General features: G+C 36.2%; 3 protein-coding genes across 3 annotated transcripts in view; 1 reads left to right on the top strand and 2 right to left on the bottom strand.

Moving 5' to 3' along the window:
- Nucleotides 1-720: 720 nt before the first annotated feature.
- On the bottom strand, nt 721-1624 carry LOC111408370. The gene is made up of 3 exons (XM_023038136.1): nt 1561-1624; nt 959-1089; nt 721-843 (listed from the first exon to the last, which is right to left on the bottom strand). The coding sequence occupies exons 1-3, from the start codon at nt 1622-1624 to the stop codon at nt 721-723; spliced, it is 318 nt and encodes a 105-aa protein (XP_022893904.1).
- A 2009-nt stretch (nt 1625-3633) lies between these two features.
- Nucleotides 3634-5424, bottom strand: LOC111408369. The gene is made up of 4 exons (XM_023038135.1): nt 5420-5424; nt 5030-5200; nt 3872-4034; nt 3634-3756 (listed from the first exon to the last, which is right to left on the bottom strand). The coding sequence occupies exons 1-4, from the start codon at nt 5422-5424 to the stop codon at nt 3634-3636; spliced, it is 462 nt and encodes a 153-aa protein (XP_022893903.1).
- Nucleotides 5425-20150: 14726 nt separating this feature from the next.
- Nucleotides 20151-23548, top strand: part of LOC111408368 (putative late blight resistance protein homolog R1A-10) — a 10249-nt gene continuing 6851 nt past the window's right edge. The window contains exon 1 of the mRNA XM_023038133.1: nt 20151-20213. Within this exon, the coding sequence (XP_022893901.1) occupies nt 20151-20213 (63 nt within the window). The remainder of the gene's footprint in view (nt 20214-23548) is intronic.

The raw sequence follows: 23548 nt of genomic DNA, 5'->3' as shown, positions 1-23548 counted from the left end.
CGTGGGGGTGATCATCATCCCCTTGTTGGTTTAGAGCTTGTTTGTTGCACATTTTTCCTCAATTTTAGAAAAAATATAGCCATTTCTAGGGCTCATTTGCCGTAAATGCTTTGACTCTCATCTCACATTTTGCTATGAGAAATGTGTCCAACGGTAAGAATTCTCATTCTCATTTTTGATAAAATGTGCAACAAATAGCCTGTTAATCTTCTTTCTACAACGAACAAAAGCTTTTGCAGAATCCAATCTAGTCTTTGTCCCAATTGGTTTCTTCTACTTTTTTTCTTTTCCGAATTTCGCAAATTCTTACTCTTTTGGTAGAGATTAAAATCAAAATTTTTAATAAAACTTGATGAAATATATGGTTGAAAACTTGTGTATCCCTCAAAACTTATAGTAAAAGTTAATTAAATTTTAATTTTTACCAAACCAAATAAGTTTATGTTTAGATAATTTATAAAATACTTAGCAATATGGTATCTCACATCAACCCTTCATGTCAGCCCTTCGTATTTCATTTTTATATCTAACTATAAAACAACCAATATAAAGTACAACATAAAAATTGTCTCCCATTTCAAACCAAGCTAATAGAATATCTGAGCGTAAACCATTAAAAGGGATAAAATATGTTAATTAATGAAAATTTGAAGATGAGCGATAAAGAAATGATAGGAACATAAATGCGACGGAAGAAAAAATTAAACTCCTGTAATAGAATTAAAAAATTAAGCTCCCCATCCTCACCACAATCCCGTCAATATCTTGAACGTACATTAGCTTTTGTCCCCATTCCTTCTCCTCGGGCTCACTAACTAGCACGGCACTGTTCTCTACAGCATTCTGATCCACCCACAAATAACAATATAAAAACATCACATTGTGCCTAATTAGTAAAAAAATCTTCAGAAGGAAGTTATGTTTATTTCTTAAAAAGGTGGAAATAATTGTACCATACCTTGTAGGCGAAATCCACATCGGAATGGTCAAAACAGACCTCGATCGGGTTCCTCTCATGGCTAGATTGCGGCATACGCACCTCGCCATTCAAATCATCCATCTTGTGTTGGTGCACAGGTGTTAACCCACCTACACCAGTCCAATCAACAAAATTAATAAACTTATTTTTCTCAACATATGTAAAATCCCAAGATAGTAGAACAAGATTCAAATATTTTCACGGACAAAACATTAGATCATATGGTTATATTTTTCTTTTTTAATGGATCCAATCTGCAAAATCAAGGTAGAGATGTGGATGCAAGTCTTCATTCAGCCTGATTGTAGTTGACTATGTTCGTGAAGTTGTTGAAAGGTAATTTTTAAGTAAAAGTTCCACATCATCGAAATAAATAGTTCAATTGAGATCCATAGTGATCTTGAGAGAGACCTATGAAAAAGTAATGCTATTTAGTCCTACTGAAACTATGACCCGATTTTACGTGGCGCTCATGTGATATTAAATAATAGGTTAAATGAAATAAGTAATTTAATTCTACATTTCATTAACACATCATTTAATACTATAATTGGAACACCGTCCAGTGGATCAACCATCACCTTCACCGAGGAGATCAATTTTGTCAATAAAATCACCGTCACAGAGGAGATCTCCTTTTCCCATATTTGGAGATTTTACCCATGAATCTCTTGCACCCAGTCAGCGTAATTATTTTGATGATTTGTTTGTAATCTAACTAAGGTTATCAGAGAAAATCTAGGAGTGATACAATAGATGATAGGGGCATTGCGATAGGACATGAGAGGTGAAGTAATGGAGTTATGACATGATGTTAGAACATACGAGCCGATTTAGGAGACTAATGAGGTCACAGCGATACGAGGTAATGTAGTAAGCCCACAAGGGGATGGCGAAGAGATAGGCGGTGCGAGTACCGGAGGGACTAGGGATATTTAAGATGGAGGGGTGGTGGAGGCTCTGGAAGAGAAGGTCTCATAGGGTATGATGATTCATCATGGCCATTGGACATTGCATTCGAATCATTTTTGCAACTATGGAGGAAAAGGTCCCAGTGTTGAAGGGTATATGTAGGGGATAGCTCCGATGGTAATGACCTACTAACCATCGAGGTGACAGATTATGAGATGATGCCAAGGACAGGGGGCGTGAAAAAAGATCGTAGGTTTCTAGGATGAAACGTATGGCCCCAATGGTGATGAAGTCGGTAATTGTCCGACAAACAGAGGAGTGACGGTGCATAAGATCAAGGATTTGATGGAGGATCTTATGGCACCTGAGACAAAGGAAGTAACGAATCCATGACAGATGAGTTATTTTAGAAGGATGATGAAAATTTATAAACCAGTGGACATTTATATTATATAATGGAATTAGATCCTTGATTTATTTAGAGGAAGTTCATCTTGGTCCCTCACTTCAATTTTCATCCTGTAATTCAACTTCATATTTTTGGTAATCGTGCTCAAGGATATTGATTAATCCTACTTGAATATGGAAATCGAAACTTTTTGGTCATAAAAAAAGTTCAAATGAGTGAATTTAATAACTTTAAATTTGACTTTATGCAATCTCGACTAACTGCTAATTAAGAATTGAGAAAGTGCAAAAATACTTGAACTAAATTTGAAATATCGCGTTAACTTGGACGATCTTTGTAAAACTAAAAATTTTTCCTTCTTTTTCAATCACATATTCTCCAAAAAACACTATTTCAAAAATTTTAACATCAAATAATGGGAGCTAATGATCATTAATAATATTATTTAATATTTTATGTGAGATCTACACCAGAAAGTAAATTGAAATAAAGTATTGCATTGAAACAGTAAGTGTTGGCCAAATGTTAGACAATTTTTACTGAAGCACATCGTCTGGAATCCCAGAAATAAGCGCATATAAAGTAGTAGCATATTACGTACTGCAAAAATGCGCGTGGGGGTGATCATCATCCCCTTGTTGGTTTAGAGCTTGTTTGTTGCACATTTTTCCTCAATTTTAGAAAAAATATAGCCATTTCTAGGGCTCATTTGCCGTAAATGCTTTGACTCTCATCTCACATTTTGCTATGAGAAATGTGTCCAACGGTAAGAATTCTCATTCTCATTTTTGATAAAATGTGCAACAAATAGCCTGTTAATCTTCTTTCTACAACGAACAAAAGCTTTTGCAGAATCCAATCTAGTCTTTGTCCCAATTGGTTTCTTCTACTTTTTTTCTTTTCCGAATTTCGCAAATTCTTACTCTTTTGGTAGAGATTAAAATCAAAATTTTTAATAAAACTTGATGAAATATATGGTTGAAAACTTGTGTATCCCTCAAAACTTATAGTAAAAGTTAATTAAATTTTAATTTTTACCAAACCAAATAAGTTTATGTTTAGATAATTTATAAAATACTTAGCAATATGGTATCTCACATCAACCCTTCATGTCAGCCCTTCGTATTTCATTTTTATATCTAACTATAAAACAACCAATATAAAGTACAACATAAAAATTGTCTCCCATTTCAAACCAAGCTAATAGAATATCTGAGCGTAAACCATTAAAAGGGATAAAATATGTTAATTAATGAAAATTTGAAGATGAGCGATAAAGAAATGATAGGAACATAAATGCGACGGAAGAAAAAATTAAACTCCTGTAATAGAATTAAAAAATTAAGCTCCCCATCCTCACCACAATCCCGTCAATATCTTGAACGTACATTAGCTTTTGTCCCCATTCCTTCTCCTCGGGCTCACTAACTAGCACGGCACTGTTCTCTACAGCATTCTGATCCACCCACAAATAACAATATAAAAACATCACATTGTGCCTAATTAGTAAAAAAATCTTCAGAAGGAAGTTATGTTTATTTCTTAAAAAGGTGGAAATAATTGTACCATACCTTGTAGGCGAAATCCACATCGGAATGGTCAAAACAGACCTCGATCGGGTTCCTCTCATGGCTAGATTGCGGCATACGCACCTCGCCATTCAAATCATCCATCTTGTGTTGGTGTGCAGGTGTTAATGCTATTGTGGTCTCCCCACTCTCCAGCTCACCCCACCTACACCAGTCCAATCAACAAAATTAATAAACTTATTTTTCTCAACATATGTAAAATCCCAAGATAGTAGAACAAGATTCAAATATTTTCACGGACAAAACATTAGATCATATGGTTATATTTTTCTTTTTTAATGGATCCAATCTGCAAAATCAAGGTAGAGATGTGGATGCAAGTCTTCATTCAGCCTAATCGTAGTTGACTATTTTCGTGAAGTTGTTGAAAGGTAATTTTTAAGTAAAAGTTCCACGCCATCGAAATAAATAGTTCAATTGAGATCCATAGTGATCTTGAGAGAGACCTATGAAAGAGTAATGCTATTTAGTCCTACTGAAACTATGACCCGATTTTACGTGGCGCTCATGTGATATTAAATAATAGGTTAAATGAAATAAGTAATTTAATTCTACATTTCATTAACACATCATTTAATACTATAATTGGAACACCGTCCAGTGGATCAACCATCACCTTCACCGAGGAGATCAATTTTGTCAATAAAATCACCGTCACAGAGGAGATCTCCTTTTCCCATATTTGGAGATTTTACCCATGAATCTCTTGCACCCAGTCAGCGTAATTATTTTGATGATTTGTTTGTAATCTAACTAAGATTATCAGAGAAAAGATAGGAGCGCTGCAAGAGATGATAGGGGCATCGCGACAGGACATGAGAGGTGAAGTAACGAAGTTATGACATGATGTTAGAACATACGAGCCGATTTAGGAGACTAATGAGGTCACAGCGATACGAGGTAATGTAGTAAGCCCACAAGGGGATGGCGAAGAGATAGGCGGTGCGAGTACCGGAGGGACTAGGGATATTTAAGATGGAGGGGTGGTGGAGGCTCTGGAAGAGAAGGTCTCATAGGGTATGATGATTCATCATGGCCATTGGACATTGCATTCGAATCATTTTTGCAACTATGGAGGAAAAGGTCCCAGTGTTGAAGGGTATATGTAGGGGATAGCTCCGATGGTAATGACCTACTAACCATCGAGGTGACAGATTATGAGATGATGCCAAGGACAGGGGGCGTGAAAAAAGATCGTAGGTTTCTAGGATGAAACGTATGGCCCCAATGGTGATGAAGTCGGTAACTGTCCGACAAACAGAGGAGTAATGGTGCTTAAGATCAAGGATTTGATAGAAGATCTTATGGCACCTGGGACAGAGGAAGTAACGAATTCAACACAGATGGAATGGTGGACGATGTGATAGAGAGAGTACCGGAGGGGATGAAGAAGGAGAAGAGTACGCCCAACATGATGGAGGATTTTATTTTATGTGGGAGGGGTGTTAAAGGTGACAAAAGTGTACAAAGCGTGCTATTGAAATGTCAAAGCTAGTGGTCGGCAAGAGGCTGAGATTGCCATCACATTACATCATTTCTCCCTTCACAATTGGGGCAAAAGGAATGAATTAGTGGAGAGGACGTTCCCCAATCTCTTCCATGATCGACCCTATAAGGCAGAAAGCATTCAATGAATGGATCAAATTCCTTAAGTCCAAGTTTGTATTTTATGATGTTGCTAAAGTACACTAACTCATCTATGTTTGTTGTAATATTTTTTCTTTTTTAGAGATAGTTACACAATAGGAGAGAAAACAATACCGAATGCTAGAAAGTGATGATAGTTACACAATAGGGAAGAAGACAATACCGAACTCTGGAAAGTGATTTGAAGATGTAATGACGGAGTCAACTTTACTAGTTGACGATATAAATGTATTTTTATTGTTATTTATTATGTTTACATAATGGGTTGATTCAATTAAATGAATCTCTCTCTTTTTTATTAGTGTTTTCTGCTATAGCATATCGACTTTCTTTTTGCAGGAGTTTGTCCAATTTCATCCAACTAGTATACGTGGTGCAGGCTGTCTCATTACTGAAGGTCTGTGCCTATCTATCTTGGTTTGATCTATATAAACCTACAACTCTAACTTTACTTATTAACAGATGCTTTCATTTCCAATGTTTGTTTCTCCATGTTCAGGGTCTAGGGGTGAAGGTGGTATTCTTAAGAATAGTGAAGGCGAAAGATTCATGGAACAGTATGCCCCAACAGCTAAGGATCTTGCATCAAGAGACGTCGTCTCGAGATCTATGACAATGGAGATCCAAGAAGGGTGTGGTGTAGTATGACTACATTTACAATCTTTTGTGTACCTTAAAATTTTGTTTATCTGAATGTGTTAAGTTTTGGTATTCGAAGAGTCACTTCCACGTCTAGGGTGAGTTGTTTTAGGGGAAAATAGTGGAGGGCATTCAAAATGAAGAAATCCTTCCTGGTGAACTAGGAGTCTTATTTTCTTTCTTTTCAATTGTAATAATCAATCAATTCAAAGTTCTTTTGGACTCGGATTGACTTTTTGATACTTCTTTCACTCTTCTTAATATATTTTATTAAGGCTTTTATTCTTTCCTGTAATAAATAATTTTGATTTTTCAAAGAAAAGAAAATAAATTTACTTCCACGTAATCTTTGTCGCAGTACCTCATGAACATGGTGCTGGTTTCCCTAAGTTTCAAATCTCTATTCGTTATAATATCAGAATTCACCATCTTGTTAAATCATTCTTGTCATAGTATGATTAGTAGATCTTATGAATTATTAAGTTAGCATTTGCCTTGAGTAAGCTTAAATGTGCTCCTTTATATTGTGTATAGGTGAATGATATATGATATTGGGTGGTGGTTTATTCAGAAATAATGTTATATGTGTATGGCTGGTAGCTTAGAGAAATGAATAACCATCTATTGGAGAACAATATGCGGCAGCTAGCGGAGTTCATAGGATTGATTTTTACCACTAATACATCATTTAACTGGTTATTTTTGTTTCTCAATAGGATCCAGAAAGATCATATCTATCTTCACTTAAATCACTTACCTCCTGAGGTTCTCAAGGAGAGACTTCTTGGAATATCCGAAACTACTGCTTCCCTGTTTTACCTACTGTCCATTATAACATGGGTGGGATCCCCACAAATCACCATGGCGGGGTACAAATTCATGCTGAAATTTTTACTTTTGATCATATAATATAGAACTCTTAGCTGCTGGGGAAGCTGCCTGTGCATCTGTTCATGGCGCTAATTGACTTGCTGCAAATTCTGTCGGGTTTTTGATACTTAATAAATTCCAGGCTATGATATTAATGTGGGATAATATATTTCATAGACCTAGGATGATGAATGAAATAAATACCAGCAACCAAGTTTATGAGCTCTACCCGGTTCAACTGTATTCTCCCTAGGATAACTTGAATCTTGACTCGTTTAACTTTCTTATTGGTCCAACTTAAAGCTTAACCCTAGCCTATTTATAAGATTATAACCTAGGCCATTTTCTGGTGCCCTTTGTGTGTGAGAAAAGTGGTGAGAAATGTGTGGGAGAAAGTGGAGAAAAATGGCACCTTTATGGTAGCCAAAACCAAGAGATTTCTTTGTGAATTTTTGTCTCCTTCTTGCGTCTTCTTCCATTAAATTTTCCCTTGCCTCTGTAGCTACAAATCATCACTGTTATCTTGTCCTCTATGGATGAGATTGTAAAGCAACCGAGGTAAATATAGTGGTTGTGGATCGAGCCCGTAAAACACCATTTTCAAGATCCTTTGGTGCGTGCTGTCGTAGGCACTCCAAATTAAAACCTATACTTTTTAAAACTAATGTAATATTGGAAGTAAGGGGTTGATCTCCACGAAGAGTGTTTAGTTTATTTTTTATGCAATATTAACTAAAGGGGGGGTTTGGTTTTGAAACAATTAATTATCAATAAAAATAACTAATAGCAATGCAATTCAATGAATTAAATGAAATCAATATATCGAACCTTGATCTAAGTCAACATCTACAATTGAAAATTCATAACCGATCATTGATCTGCAGATAATCATCATAATTTTAGCATTCATTGTGGAAAATAATTTCCCTCGCGAAACAATTTTCTATTTCTTCTTCGTTTTAGTTAATTAGAAACAAGTGATCTAATTAATCCTAGTTATCAAACAATCCCAAGCAAGCGCGAAGATTTAATTCAATAACCACTTTATGAACTAGAGAAATCAATGAACTAAATAACACAAACACACGCGGTTGCATTTAACCTAGATAAATATTCTTCCTAAGATTAAATAATTTCCAAAGCATCAAATTACTAATCCTAATTGCTTCACAAGTTAAATCAATCAAACAATTACAGATTTAAAGTTTAACTTAGCTATAGATTGTAGAAAATAATTAACTAGTGTGCACCGTAACAATTTTAAAATGTAGAAAATAAAAATAAATAATTAATAACGTGGATTTAAAATATTTTTGTCTATGTTCATTCAAATATTTTTCAAAAAATTTTGTGTAAATAATCATTAGTCAGAAATATATATAGTTTTTTAAATTTTTTTTCTAGAATGTTTTATAATTTATTTTTTGAGGATTTTAGTTTTAATTTTATAGAATGATATATTTTATTTTTCAAATTTTATGTTTTTTAGAATTTATCGATTTTATTTTTTTATTCTATTTCTACTTGAATAGAATTTAAAATAGAGTTTACATAAAAAAAAAAAAAAAAAAAAAAACCAGGTGGATCTCACAGGTAATTGTTCCAAGGGTTTCATCCCCTTTGATCAAGTAAGAAAAATTAGCTAGAGCTCTTCAATTTTAGAGCACAAAAAAAGAGAAGAGTGATTTGGAAAGGGGGGGGGGGCGTCCTCTAGGTTTTGGACAAGTTCTGGGGCTTATATATTGTGTACAAGATTTGTTTCCATAAGTATTTGATTCAAATTAGAAAAGTAAAAATCACGTGTTGAAATATAACTATGTGACCGCATAGTTATAAGGATTGTAGTGTATAGAACAATAAATTTTAGCTCTGAAGTTCCCTAGAGATTACTATGAGACCGTATTGATTTTGAACTATACGACCGCATAGTTTAATCGTTTTCTCGCCGGACAACTTCTAGTATTTTGGTCATAACTTTCTTTCCCGATGTCCGATTGAGGTGATTCGAGTTGCATTGAGAAGCTAACTTAAAGATCTACAGTTTTGATAGAAATAGGATGTTATGGTTATTTACTGTGCCAAAAATGGGTCTCAAGTAGAGACTAAAAATCTCAAGCATCGCTTTTTCGCCTGAAAGTTGATACATGATATTACTTCAATTATATTTCACCTCTTTGACTTTTTTCTTTATCGAATTGACCTCCAACACTCTTGAATCTTCATTTCATAATTGTCACATCTATGGATTATTTGAACTTGGTCCCTAAACTTTCACTTGCTTCCATTTTGGTCCCTTTTCGCTCTTTTCTCCCAACTTTCAAGGTTTCCATCCAGTTGCAACCTAAATTAAAATACAAGGGTACTAAGTACATTTAGGCATCAATTAATCATAAAAGTGTAAGTATTAATGGATGTAAAACACGAGATTTCATGTCTTATCAAATTCCCCCATACTTGGCTTTTGCTCATCCTCGAGTAAAACTTAAGCTTACTTTCACAAAAATATTAAGGTTGCAATACCATCAACAAAAAATAATCAAACTCATCAAAGCACAATATATCATGACCGAACATTCTCACACAACTCATAATCAATTAGCAAGCATTGTCATATAAAGATAGAGTAAACCAAACATGTAGACCCTCACGGGATATAAGCACTCAACTCTCATGGGTAAGTGTTTCCCTCAAGTTCATTACAATGGAAATGATCTACCATATACTTGCATATCTTCTCATTTTCCTCCAATTAGATCACATGCATTGCACAAATCATAAGGTTTTTTACATGGGTTGTAACGTGGCTTAAGGTTAAGGTGGGAAATATTTGGATATGTAACTCAAAAGCCATTGAAACTAGATGAGTAAAGATGAATTAACTCAGCTTAAATGTATATGTGAAACATTTAAGATCAAATCTCCCCAATTATAGCTTCTTTGCATCTATTTCATACAACCCAATCCCTTTTCTTGTTATGTTAAGAAAAATCGGGAATATAACTTCATCACTTCTCTCTCTCTGTTCTTTTTTTTTTTTTTTTTTTAATTTGAGAACGTGTTTCATTCCATCATTATAATCTTACTAAAATTTTAGATACTCCCACACTTATTTCTTTCGCACTCCCATATAAATCAAAACGATGAACAATACTCCACTAGCTAATGACATTGTTTTTTTAGATTTAAAGCTTGTAATATGGGTTTACAAAAGAAAAGGCTATAAGGCTCAAAGGGGTTCAACAAAGGGAAAAATTAATTATCGGGTAGGTTATTTGGCTAAGGTGGTTAACTTATGTAACAAAGATGGTTTTAATCATGTTCATGCATGCACGTATCAATATGGCCTCGAAGAGAATTAAGGTAAGTTCTAGAGAAGCAAATTCATGGAAGAAAATCATTCATGAAAGAAAATAGTGAGATTGGAATAGATGTGTCAGTTTAAAGGCCCAAAATCTCCCTGGCTTGTTGTCTACAAAATTTAGCTACTATCATCCTCAAAGAAAATAACAACACAAACTAACTCTAAGTTGGAAGATTATTCATTCAATCATGTTATGAATTCATCAAAGCCCAATTGAATCTAGCAGATAGCACACACAATCAAAAATCATGTAAAATGACAACTTTTTTCTCATTTTTTCTCGAAATAATTTTCTTATCTTTTCAGAAGTAATGCAAGCATGACCTACATTAAAAATTTAAAAACAACCTAAATTCTTCCTCCATACTTAAAATTTACGTTGTCCCCAATATAAAGTGAAATGCAAAGAGGGAAACAAAATTTTCCAAATATATGAATGCAAAAACGAAAAATGAAAATAAAAAGATAAAAGAATGAGCTCCCTTGGGTTGTCTCCCAAGCAGTTCCTTTATTTATTGTCTTTGGCTAGATTTATTGCTTTCTTGCTCAACCGGCATCAATTAGATTTCCAAGGCCCCATGTTCTCACCTCCTCCATTTGGAAACCTGCATTGAAATGTCTCTTATTAGAAATTGACAAAATAATATGCAAACTTTTACTGACTTTGGTGACTTTGGAGAAGCATTCAATGCTACAACGATTTCTTGTAAGACAGTATTTTGGGGTAATTCCTCATTGACCTCCTCAATATGCTTATCAATGGCAATTTTCACTAATTGTTTTCATCAGGTTCTAACATTTCTTGTTCTAAATTATCAATCACTTTAATAGAGTAAACATGATTATCATTGTTAGGGCATTTTACGGAATCATAAATATTGAATTTATCAATTTTTTCATCAAATTCCATAGTAAGTGTGCCACTGTGTACATCTATTTTCATTTTGGATGTTTTTAATAATGGTCTTCCTAACAAAATGGGGGTAGTTTGATCACTATTACCCATATCAAGCACATAAAAATTAGCAAATGAAAAATCAAATCATTAAGTTTCACAAGAACATCCTCAACCAAACCCTTAGGATAGGTGTTAGATTTATCGGCCAGTTATATCACAACACCAGTTTCATTCAAGGTCCAAGTTTCAAAAAAGCATATATAGAATATGGCATGACATTAATGAAGCTCCTAAATCTATCATGGCATTTTCAAAGTTAGCGTCGCCTATCGTACAAGGGATAGTAAACATGCCTTGGTTTGTGCACTTCATGGGGAGTTTTCTTTGAATAATTGCAGAGACATTATTCCCAACGTTTACCTTTTCACATCCTTTGAGTTTCGTTTCCTCTTACTCTTGCACAAATGTTTCAAAAATTTAGCATAACGAGGTATTTGTTTTATAACATCTATAATTGGAATATTTAACTTGCATCTACCAAAAGAATCATAAAGCTCATGATTTCGTTCATCTTCCCTATATCCTACCAAACCTTGAGGAAAAGGGGATACCGATTTATAATCAAAAAGAGGTGGAAACTTAAGCTTAGATATGTCATTGTCATTGGGAACATCCGTGTTTGCAGTGACATTTTTCTCCTTTTGTTGCTCTATTGATGTAGGGACTACTTTTATCGGAATCTCAACATCTTTACCACTTCTCAGGGTGATTGCAGATGCATTTTCTCTTGGACCATTATTTAAGAGGGTAATTTTCCTGAACATCATGTTTCTAGCATGCTGATTGAGGTTGCCATTTGACCCATCTGATTTCCCAAACTTTTAATACTTGCCCCCGTCTCCTTTTGGAATTGCAAAGTGTTAGTGGCAAGAGACTTTATGATATATTCTAAAGGCATAACTGAATTTGAAATTTGGTCCTATAGTTGTCTAGGAGGTTATGGCTGCCTGTATTACTAGAAGTTTGGGCAATTTTGAGGCATTGGTTGATTCACTGGTTGATTCCCATAGCTAAGGTTAGGATGATCCTTCCATCCTGAGTTATAAGTGTTTATTGTCTAGGGAAGCCGTCCATTGCATTAACTTGTTCACTAGGATCTTCTTGAAGAGTTGGGCACATTTCAATTGGATGCCCTGCTACCGAGTAGATTCCACAAGCCTTTGCTATTTGCATGATTCCTGTAGCCATTTGACGAACATGAGAAGTTTGACTCACAAGTTGTTCAATAGATAAAATATTTACCTCATTAACATGTCTAAAATGGGTGTTGAGTCTAGTGCCAAATTGCTAAGAGTTGGCTGCCATGTTTGCAATCAAGTTTCTCCCATCCTCGGGAGTTTTGTAGACCAAAGCTCCTCCACTTGCAGCATCAATCATACTCCTATCTGTGGGTAGAAGACCTTCATAAAAATATTGAATGAGGAGCTGCTTACTAATTTGATGGTGAGGACAGCTCGAACATAGTCATTTGAAACGCTCCCAATATTCATGTAAGGATTTCCTACTGTCCCGCATTACGCCACAAATTTCTTTTCGGATGTTTGCTATCCTTGAAGTTGGAAAATATTTCTCTAAAAACAACATCTCCATCTCCGCCAATGTTGTGGCACTTCCAGATGATAGGTAGTAGAGCCAGTTCTTAGCTGAGTCCTTCAAGGAGAATGGAAAGGCTCTCAATTTAATTTGCTTTTCAGTTACTCTAGTGTGTTTCATCCTTTTCCAAACCACATGAAATTCCTTTAGATGTTTGTAGAGATCTTCACTTGCAAGACCATGAAAAGTAGGCAAAAGATGTATTAGTCCAGATTTAAGTTCAAAAGTGGTAGTAGCATCTAAAGTAGGAAAAGTTATGCAGAGGGGTTGTTGATTCGAATTTGGAGCTGCAAGCTCCTTCAAGGTTTGATGTCCAACCACGATTTCATCTTCAAAATTCCACCAAGAGTTACTCATTAACCTGCATAAATTTCTTTCTATTTATGGGTCGTACAGCAAATCACTTCGGTTAGAGGATTGAGTTATGGGCATAAACAATCAAGGAAGCTATGTATAAAAAAAAATGAAAAACAAAGATTTAAAAAAAAACAAAAACTAATGAAACAAATAATAAACACAAAAATAAACTAAATCACTCCACGACAACGGCACTAAAATTTGGTACGTGCTATCGTAGGCACTCAAAATTAAAACTTATACTTCTTAAAATTAATGTAGCAGTGGAAGTAAGGGTCGATCCCACTAAGAGTGTTTAGTTTATTTTTTTATGCAATATTAACTAAAAGGGGGGGGGTTTGGTTTTGAAACAATTAATTATCAATGAAAATAACTAATAGCAACGCAATTCAATGAATTAAATGAAATCAATACAACGAACCTTGATCTAAGTCAACATTTACCATTAGCAATTCGTAACCGGTCATTGATCCACAAATAATCATCATAATTTTAGCATTCATTGTGGAAAATATTTTCCCATGTGAAACGATTTCCTATTTCTCCTTACTTTTAATTAATTAGAAACAAGCGATATAATTAATCCTAGTTATCTAACAATCCTAGACAAGCGTGAAGATTTAATTCAATAACTGCTTTATAAAACAGGGAAATCAATGAACAAGATAATACAGACACACGCGATTGCATTTAACCTAGATAAATATTCTTCCTAAGATTTAATAATTTCCAAAGCAGCAAATTACTAATCCTAATTGTTTCACAAGTTAAATTAATAAAATAATTATGGATTTCAAGTTTAACTTAGCCATAGATTTTAGAAAATAACAAACTAGTGTGCACCCTAGCAATTAAACTCAACAATCATAAAAAAAATTTATTTTTGGATTAGTTAGTCCTATGATGGAGTCGGCCTCTGATACACTTGTTCTATGGTTCAAGATTTGTAACATACCTAGATTGTTGGTGACAGGAACAAAAGTGGTCTTCGAAGTACTAGCAATATTTTGATCACTCTGATTATATCTATAAAAAGAATCCAACTAAGATAGCGTGAGACTTTTTATAGAAAAAGTAGTGGACTACTTATTTTTAAATTCCAACACAATAATTTATATAGTCTTTAACCACTAATCTTGCCTTGTGTTGCTCAAGTTCACAACTTGCATTCTTCTTTTCTTTGAAAATCCATTTAACTTCAAAAGTTTTTAGACCATCAGGAAGTGAGGTTAATTCTCAAGTATCATTCTTTTTGATAGCTTTGATTTCTTCGTCCATGGATTTCTTCCATTTCTTGTCATGAATGACATCATTAAAAACTAAAATTGCATGCTTGGCAAAGAGACAAAAAAGAATTAATTCTTATGAAAATTCCTATATCGTTGTGGCCCTTCACTTGAGGATGTTGAAGATGAATCTTGACCATATCTTGCTGTGGAGTTGATGATGGGTTAGTAGAGGCAAACCACTCCAGCTTGTTCTTTAGTATCATCATAAGGAAAGAAATAATAATTTTCTTCTTTCTTATTTTGCCAATCTCAAATTCCTTCTTCATCAAATACTAGTGATCACCGTCTTATTCTTCGGGTTGTAGAGTTTGTAGCCTTTCAATCTAGAATCAAATGTATTTTTCACTCTTGTCATCCAATTTGCTACTCTTTCCTTTTGGAATGTGAAAATATGCAATACTCCAAAGAACACGTAGATACAACACACTTGGCTTGAATCCGCTCCAAGGTTCTTGTGTAGTCACATTTTATACACTTTTTGTTGGGCATCGGTTAAGTGAATACACAGCACATTGTACAGCTTCAGCACAAAATTCTTTTGGCGATTGCATGGTCTTCAATATAATTCTAGTTGTTTCTATGACTGCCCTATTTTTCTTCTTTGCTAAGCCATTTTGTTGAGGTAACATAGGAACAGTTAAAGAATGATGTATGCCATGTTCTCCACAAAAAAATTTGAATTTGAGTTCTTACTTTTTCTTCTTCTTCCAATCAATGCTTGTTGAATTATTTCATCTTTCTCTCGATAAAGTTATTATGAGTTGTTTTGTCATTAAAAATTTAGCACTTTAAACATCCAATCTTCATTGTCTAAATCACTTTTTCTTTGTCACAAGGACCCCAATAGCCATTTTTTTCAAATATTATCTAGTCACTTTACTTCCCACTCCCTAATTTACATTCTCTTAAAAACATATTTCAGTTTAGTACTTTAATTCATATCCACATTCAGCTTTCATTGTCTGAATCACTTTTTCTTAGTCACAACGACCCCAATAATCCTTTTTATCAAATATTATCTAGTCACTTTACTTCCCACTCCCTGATTTACATTATCTTAAAACATATTTCAATTTAGTATTGTATTAGCATATACTTTAATAATATGAACTCGATTTAACATACCAAACATACTTCAACACCCCAAATGAAGAATTTGCACCTATTGTCATTATTCATGAGTTTCGACTTAACACATCTTAAAAGATTAAATAAACAAATAACAAAAAAAAAAAAAAATTTATGATTAATGAGTTGGTGATCTTAATCCAATTCATATTAATATATTATGTCGAAGGTTCCTCAATTCTCTCAAGAACTATCCCATGAGGAAAAAGCTTACAATGTAAAATACAGTTCTATTTTATTTAAATGATTCAACTAACCATAATAAAAACATAAGAGTGTGTGGTACGCACTAGTAGACACTGTGAGCAAAATATTATAGTTTCCTTCTCCTTTTTAATTCTCTCTTAACTATAAGTGTTGGTATTCTTAAGGAATCACTTAACATCACATTTTTCATGTAAGTGTTGTGTTCTAGGTTCAATCGATTTTGGACGTAAACACTTTTAGTATGATTAATTTATATTTATGACATGTCTATTATTTTATTGAATTATTATTCTAACACATTAAGATGATTTTTGAAATTTAAGGTATTAAGTTTGTTGCATAGTATGGGACGAGACCCTTGAAATGATTCCAAATATGTATACAATTGGCTTAGGAAATAAGGCTTGAATAGTGCCTAGAAAATGGAACACAAAATTAGAATTTATGAGACTTGGTAACATTTCGGTAATGTTTAATCGAGTACCCATTTTTAGAAAGGTCGATATGACTTCTGTGCTCCATTCTATGCATTTCAAAACACATTATAAAGCTGTATGTATAATTAACGATAAATATGATTATTGAATCAAGGTTTTTTATTTAAGATAATATTAGTAGAATTGACGATAAATATGCAATCCTCATGAATAATTATTTTACTGACACTAATAATTATTCATGGTATCAGGATTTTGACTCAAACTTTGGTTCAGCTAGCTAAAGTTGCCTATTGTGCCGCCCTTTCACTTCTAGCTGCAATCCTACACGTGATCTATATACTTATCCTTCGGACGTTTTTTGGATTTAGCTAAGGTCTGATGTTTGTAGAGTCTATGTAACGGAAATCCAATACCAATCAGTTAAGAATATCTGTAAATGTTTTTTTAAAAAAAAAAAAAAGGGAAGAAGAGCAGTAGTATTGAAGCTGGAATACCAGAAGAAGAATATCCATGTGAGCAAGTACAGCCTCAAGCTAAAGAACTTAACAATTTGGAAGACGATTTTGTGGGTTTCAAGGATGAGAAAACCAAAATTGCTGATCAACTCGTCAGTGGACCACTAAAGCAACAAATTATTTCCATTGTTGGAATGCCTGGACTTGGTAAGACGACTATAGCAAAGAAATTGTTCAATGATCCGTCCATTGTCCATCATTTCGACATATGTGCTTGGTGTGTGGTTTCTCAAACATATAAGAAGAAAAATGTATTGATTGACATTTTGACATCGACAAGAAACCATAATAGACAAACAATCAAGGAGATGGGGGAAGAAAATTTGGCTGAAATGCTTTACAAAAGTTTAAAAGGAACGAGATACCTCATTGTCATGGATGATGTATGGGACACGAAACCGTGCGACGTGTTTCGCGCGTGTTAATTCGCTAACAATTAAAGAGGATCAGACGATTGTGTAAGGGACGAAACCTCTTGAGACAAAGTCCCAAAAAGGGGTGTTCTTTTTATTGGCGATGAACTTTACAATTGGAAACGGAAAACAACGTGCCTCCAAGGGGCGCAAGCACACGAGTTACAGAAAAGAAAGTGTTTCAGTCTAAAAGCTAAAGAAATGAAAATTACATATTCTCTGTTCGAGAGTTTTGGATTCGGTCCCTTGCTTCTATGTTCTTTCTCCCTTTTATACTTCATAGGCGATCCCTTTGTGATTAACTGCTCTAAAAAACTGCTTGATCGCCCTATAACTACCCACTTTCTTTGTAGTGGCCATTTTGTCATGAAACTGTCCTTTTAACTGCTGCCATTATCTTGCATCGCTCAACCGCTTTCGATTGAACCCCTTGAGTCGTGGAACGTGATAAGGTTACTTTAGCAACTGCCTCAATAACTGCATTTCTTGATAATCATAATGCGTTATGTTTGTTGATACCTTGGGCGACTTGAAGATTTGGGCGAGACTCTGGGCGACCGTATGCCACTCTATTCGTTCAGATTCTGAGCGACTTGCAAACTTGGGCGATGGCGTTACCGCACTATTGGGCCCCTTATTTGGGCCTTCACCTTGATTCGTTCAATTGGATTTCGTTCTTTGGGCTATCTGATTTGGGGATCCTCCAATTGGGCTTTACTCTCTGGGCTGTTCGATTTGGGCTGAATTTTTATGTGTCAACAATTACCCTTTAATTTTGATGACTTTTAGAAACTTCTGAGTCGTCCATACGTAACCCCAAGTTTTCTCGCGCCCGCCGATGTTGGACGTAATGAGTTTTACTTGGGTCCTTTCTTCAACAATGCGGAGGCAGTTGAACAGGCGGCGGTGGGTCAGCTGTTTCCTTGCACTCATGGCCCTCCTTTTCTAAATTCTTTGCCGCTGGGGCCACTTCGTGAAAGAGGTATTCGCATTTGGTCCAAATCTGACGTAGCTTTTCGTAGGTGGCATGCTCGTCTTGTGGGTCATGGTCCTACTAAGGCACTTTTTGATAGCGCTAGGATTTCTGATTTGTTGGAAATCTCTATTCGCCCCCCTACTTTTGATTCAGCGCTCTTTCCGATTGCTTTGAGCTTTTGGTCCTCTGAGTATAACACCTTTATTTTTCCTCTTGGCCCCATGTCTATTACGTTAAGGGATGTTGGGGCCCTAGTAAATTTACCACCTTTGGGCGATACCATTTTTCCCAGGCATCTTAGTTTCTGGTGGCGCCCCACAGTTCAGTAAAAACTATACCGATTCTTATTCAAGTCTGCAGACACTCCACAATCATTCGAGTGCTGAGCCTACTCATGCTGAGCGAGTGGCCTTCCTTTTAGTTTGGCTTTGTAAATATGTGTTGTGCGTGCCTAGTATAAAGCCCTTTCTGAGTTATCTACCTATAGCGCACGAACTGGCGCGTGGCAGGCCTTTGAATTTATGTTCTTTGTTTTTGGCTGCCCTTTATAGAGGTATGGCTTTTCTTCAGGCTCAATTGAAGAATGGTGCATCTCCTACTGGCAGTTGACCTCTTTGGTTCGCTCAACTGTGGTTGAGATCCTATTTTCCATCGCTTGGTGCTCCATCCATTTCTCGTCGTTCTGCTAGCTGTTACGGGCTAGCTATGGAGCCTTTAACTCCTGTAAGTATGTCCAGAAGGGACATTTTTTCATTCTTTTATTCTTTAGATTCAATCTCCTCCTTCTTTTCTTTTCCTCCTTTTTTGACTCCGAACTATGTACATCCTCCTTCCACTCTAGATAGCGCGAGCACCTCTCTGCTCATTTGGATCCAGTTCTTAACTGGGAGGGAGCTTTTCCACGATATCTTAACTGGGACCAATGCCAAAGTTGGGGTAGAAATTTATGCTCCCCAATTTTTTGCTCGGCAGCTTGGTTTCGACCAAACTTGGCCTGTTCCTCTTTGCTATTCGAAGAACTTAAACGACCGTTTTCATACCATTAATAAGGTGGAAGCAGAGGCTACAAACGCTCGCAACCTCCATTTATCAAGCCATTTTTCATTAGCCCCTTTTAATCCTTGTCATGCTACTCACCCTCTTTTCGAACAACTTTGGCCATCGGTGAAGCGCAGATTATTTGCGACTGAGGCCAATCGTGCCTTTCATTCATTAGACCAACCGAGTATTTCTTCTCCTCCTCCTGTTTTGGTCACTCCTTTGTCTATTCGGAACCCCTCTCCTTCTCGTCGTACTAAACAATCTGCTCGTCCATCTTCTTCTCTCCCTGCCAGGCCAACTATGGCCAAGAGTGCTCCAAGCCGCAAACGGCCAGCCTCAGCGTCTCCCATTCTGGAGGATGATGTTGATGATGATGATGATGATGTCCCTCTTATCGTTAAGAGAAAGGTAATTAAATTGGTCTATTTACAAGTATGCTCTTCCCCATTTGAAATTTTTCTGTGTACTGATGATCTTTTGGATTTTTCAGAAAAGCTCAGCTTCCCCTTCAAAGGCTTTGGCATTACCAATTCCTGCTCCATCATCCTCTGTTGAGGCTACTTCATCCAAACCGGTTGATGATGGGACCATGCTTAAAGATACATCTTCAGTCCCAGATTCTTCATCACAACCCATGAATGAGCCACCTTCCTCCCAGGGCGTCGACCCCCCAATCATCGAAGCAGAAGGTAATTCAGTTTTTGATGTCTTACCTTTGCTCGTGCTATTGGTTTTTGACTGGTTGCTCTTTGAACTTTGCAGATACTCCCATGAGTCCGCCCGTTGTGGCAACATCTTCTCGGTCGGACAAGGGGAAGTCCTCACGAATGGATGAGTCGTTGGTGGCCAGCTTGGCTGAGGGTGCGCCATCTTCTACGATTGTCGATGAGGTAGTTTTTCTCTTTGCCCCATTCCTATTTCCAACTTGTTCGTTGTAGCGAATATTTTTAATGTTGGCAATCTTCTTTGCAGGATGCTGACAGGATTGTGCGTTCTATCCAGAATTTGTTCGCTTCCTGGGGGCAGGTTCAAATGCCTCGCCCTGCTCCATCTGATCGTCCTGCTGCTTCTTCAGAAGAGGACTTGAAGTTCTTGAAGGAGTTGGTATTTGAGTACGTGTCCTTCATGGACATGGACATTGGAAGGGCTAGTGCTGCCAGACACAAGGATGAACTTGAGCGCTTGAGTGCGAAGTTAGAGCAAGCACTGACGCTTCCGTCGCTCAATCTTTCTGCCGACTTTAAAGCGACGTTGAAGGTCATTTACTCTGAGGTCCTTACTATGCTGGCCAAGAATGCTGAACTAACTGCTTTGCATTAAGAATTTTGTCCATTCCCTTTTGATATTCCCACTACTGTTCCCAAGACTTAGGGCCATTTAATTCCGTCTATTAGACAGAAATGTGGCAGTTCATATTCTGTCTCTTCATCTTCACCCCTCTATAAATGTTTCGCATTTTTCATCCTCTATCTTCATCTCCTCATTTTCTTATTCGAAACCAATTTGCTGCCATTTCTTGGCATTCTGACGATCAATCTGATCCAAAAATAGACTGTTTAGTCCGTCCGCCTTATACTTACTTTGATGTCACCTTTGGTATGGGAGGTATAGGAAATGTTTTCTGGCCCGCAGCGAAATTTTTACCTGCAAAATTCTTCCCATCGTCTCTTTGTTCTTCACAAGGAGTCAATGATGGAAGGCAATTTTTGGGCTGCTCATGGGCCATTTTGCTTGCTGAGAGTGCTTCTCAGCTTGCCTGCTGAGAGTGTTTCTCAGCCTATTTGCTCGTTATTGCAGCGATGCATTTAGGAAGGTGGTGAGGCCAGTACACCCTCTCACTCGTCAATCCCACCACTGTAGCGATGCATTTAGGAAGGCAGTGTGAAGCTTACTCAGTAATCGACTGGGAGATCATCTTACTTTAGTTGTATTTTGTAACACGCCTATTACTTGTATCTTTTATATTCTTGTAATGAACGTTTGGTAATAAAGAACTTTATTTGAATGTATTTCGCTCTGTCTTTATTGTTTTTTGATCGTCCAGAATGTTTGGTTATGTTTTTATCTGTTCGTATTCCCATAAAGAAGGAACATATTTTTTCAAATATTTGCCATTAATGAATCTTACGTGCTTGGTGCCATCTAAATCTTCTAAGTGGTATGCTCCATTAGGCAATACATTGTTTATTTTGTATGGTCCTTCCCAGTTGGGCGACCACTTCCCGTACTTTGGATCCTTGGTATCCAAAGGGAGTATCGTCTTTCAAACTAGTTCACCCAGGCTGAACGACTTGGCTATGACTTTTTTATTATAAAATTTAGCCATTCTTTGCTTTTGAACTTGCAACCTATCCAAGACGTCCAACTTCAATTCATCTAAACTTAATAAATTTTGAACTAGCGATTCGGCATACTCATCATCATTCAACTTATGTTGTAAGCACACTCGAATTGATTGCACGTTGATTTCCATAGGCAAAACGGCCTTCTGTCCATAAACAAGTTGGAAAGGAGTAACTTTGGTACTTGACCGAGGTGATGTTCTATAAGCCCATAAAGCCTTATTCAAACATTTGTGTCAATTTCTGGCGTTTTCCTCTATCATCTTTCTGATGATATTTTTTAGAATCTTATTAGAAGATTTCGCTTGTCCGTTGGATTGAGCGTAGTACGGTGTGGAGTTTACTAGTTTAACCCCATACTCGCTCAAAAATTTGTTTACTTGATCTCCATTCAAAGATGTTCCGTGATCTACCATTAAAGTTTGTGGAATTCCAAACCTATAAATAATGTGATCGCGGATAAACTCTATAACATTCTTCTGGGTGATCTCTTTTAAAGGTACTGCTTCTACCCATTTAGTGAAATAGTCGGTTGCAACTATAACAAAAGTATGTTGCTTGGATGATGGAGGGTAGATCTTCCCTATTAGATCTATCGCCCAACCTTTGAACGGCCAAGGTTTAATAATAGGTGTCATCTCTCGCGCTGGCGCCCTTTGTATTGGACCATGCTTTTGGCATGCTAAACAACTTTTTGCATATTGAACGCATAGTTCTCCCATCTTTGGCCAAAAATATCCACTCCTAATAATTAACCATCTCATCCTTTGGCCAGCTTGATGAGCTCCACATATCCCTTCGTGCACTTCAGCCATGATCGTCTTGGCTTCTTGCAAACTTACACACTTTAGTAATACACCATCGGGGCGTTTCTTAAATAACTCTTCGTCTATTAGTATGTAATTCAGCGAACATAACTTTGTTTTCCTACTAATCCCTCCATTAGGTTCTTGAAGGAACCCTTTAATCTCTATTCGTCAATCCACTGCATCTTCATCTTGTATACAGTGAAGTTCAATTTTTCTCGCCCTTATTTGAGTTATGGGCAATATGATTCCGTATTCACAAGTAGACTTTCAATCCAAGATTTTAGAGTACCCTGAAGCCATTTGGGCCAACTCATTCGCCACGTCGTTATATATCCTATTAACGCATTGAAGTTCTACTTGATCGAATTCCTCTAATAATTCTTGGGCGATCTCATATTGACTTATAATGGAATCACTTTGGCATTTAAAATCACCAATTAATTGATGTATAACCAATTGAGAATCGCCCTTAACGATCACGTTTCTTACTCCCATATCTATCATCAGTTCTAGGCCTACAATTAAGGCCTCGTATTCGGCTTGATTGTTGGTGCACATTCTGTCTAAGGTGAATGCGAATTTGTAGCAAATCCCTAAACGATTAATTAGTGCTACTCCTACTCCTGTACCTTTAGAGGTCTTTGACCCATCGAAATACAATACCCAAGGTTTTAGTCCGAACGAGTTGATTTCTAATTCGATTTCTTCAGGCATGTCAAGGCATGGATGATCGGCTAGGAAGTTAGTCAAAGCCTGATTTTTGACTGCCTTTTGAGGTATATATTGTATTTCGAACTCTGATAAAGCTAGTGTCCAAAGGCCTACCCTTTGGTGTAAAATAGGGCGCGAGAACATATATTTGACTAAATTTACCTTAGAAATTAAATAAACGGTTACGGGCCGTAAATAAGCCCTTAATTTTGTACATGTGAAATACAGTGCTAGACACAATTTTTCAACAGCAGAGTAATTACATTCACATTTCGTTAACCGTCTACTCAAATAATAAATTGCCCTTTATTCACCAAATTGGTCTTCCTGTGTGACCATTCCAGCTATTGATTCCTTTTCAGC

The sequence above is a fragment of the Olea europaea genome, chromosome 13, assembly GCF_002742605.1.
Source record: "Olea europaea var. sylvestris chromosome 13, O_europaea_v1, whole genome shotgun sequence".
Lineage (NCBI taxonomy): Eukaryota > Viridiplantae > Streptophyta > Magnoliopsida > Lamiales > Oleaceae > Olea > Olea europaea.
This window is presented reverse-complemented; position numbering and strand designations above follow the sequence as displayed.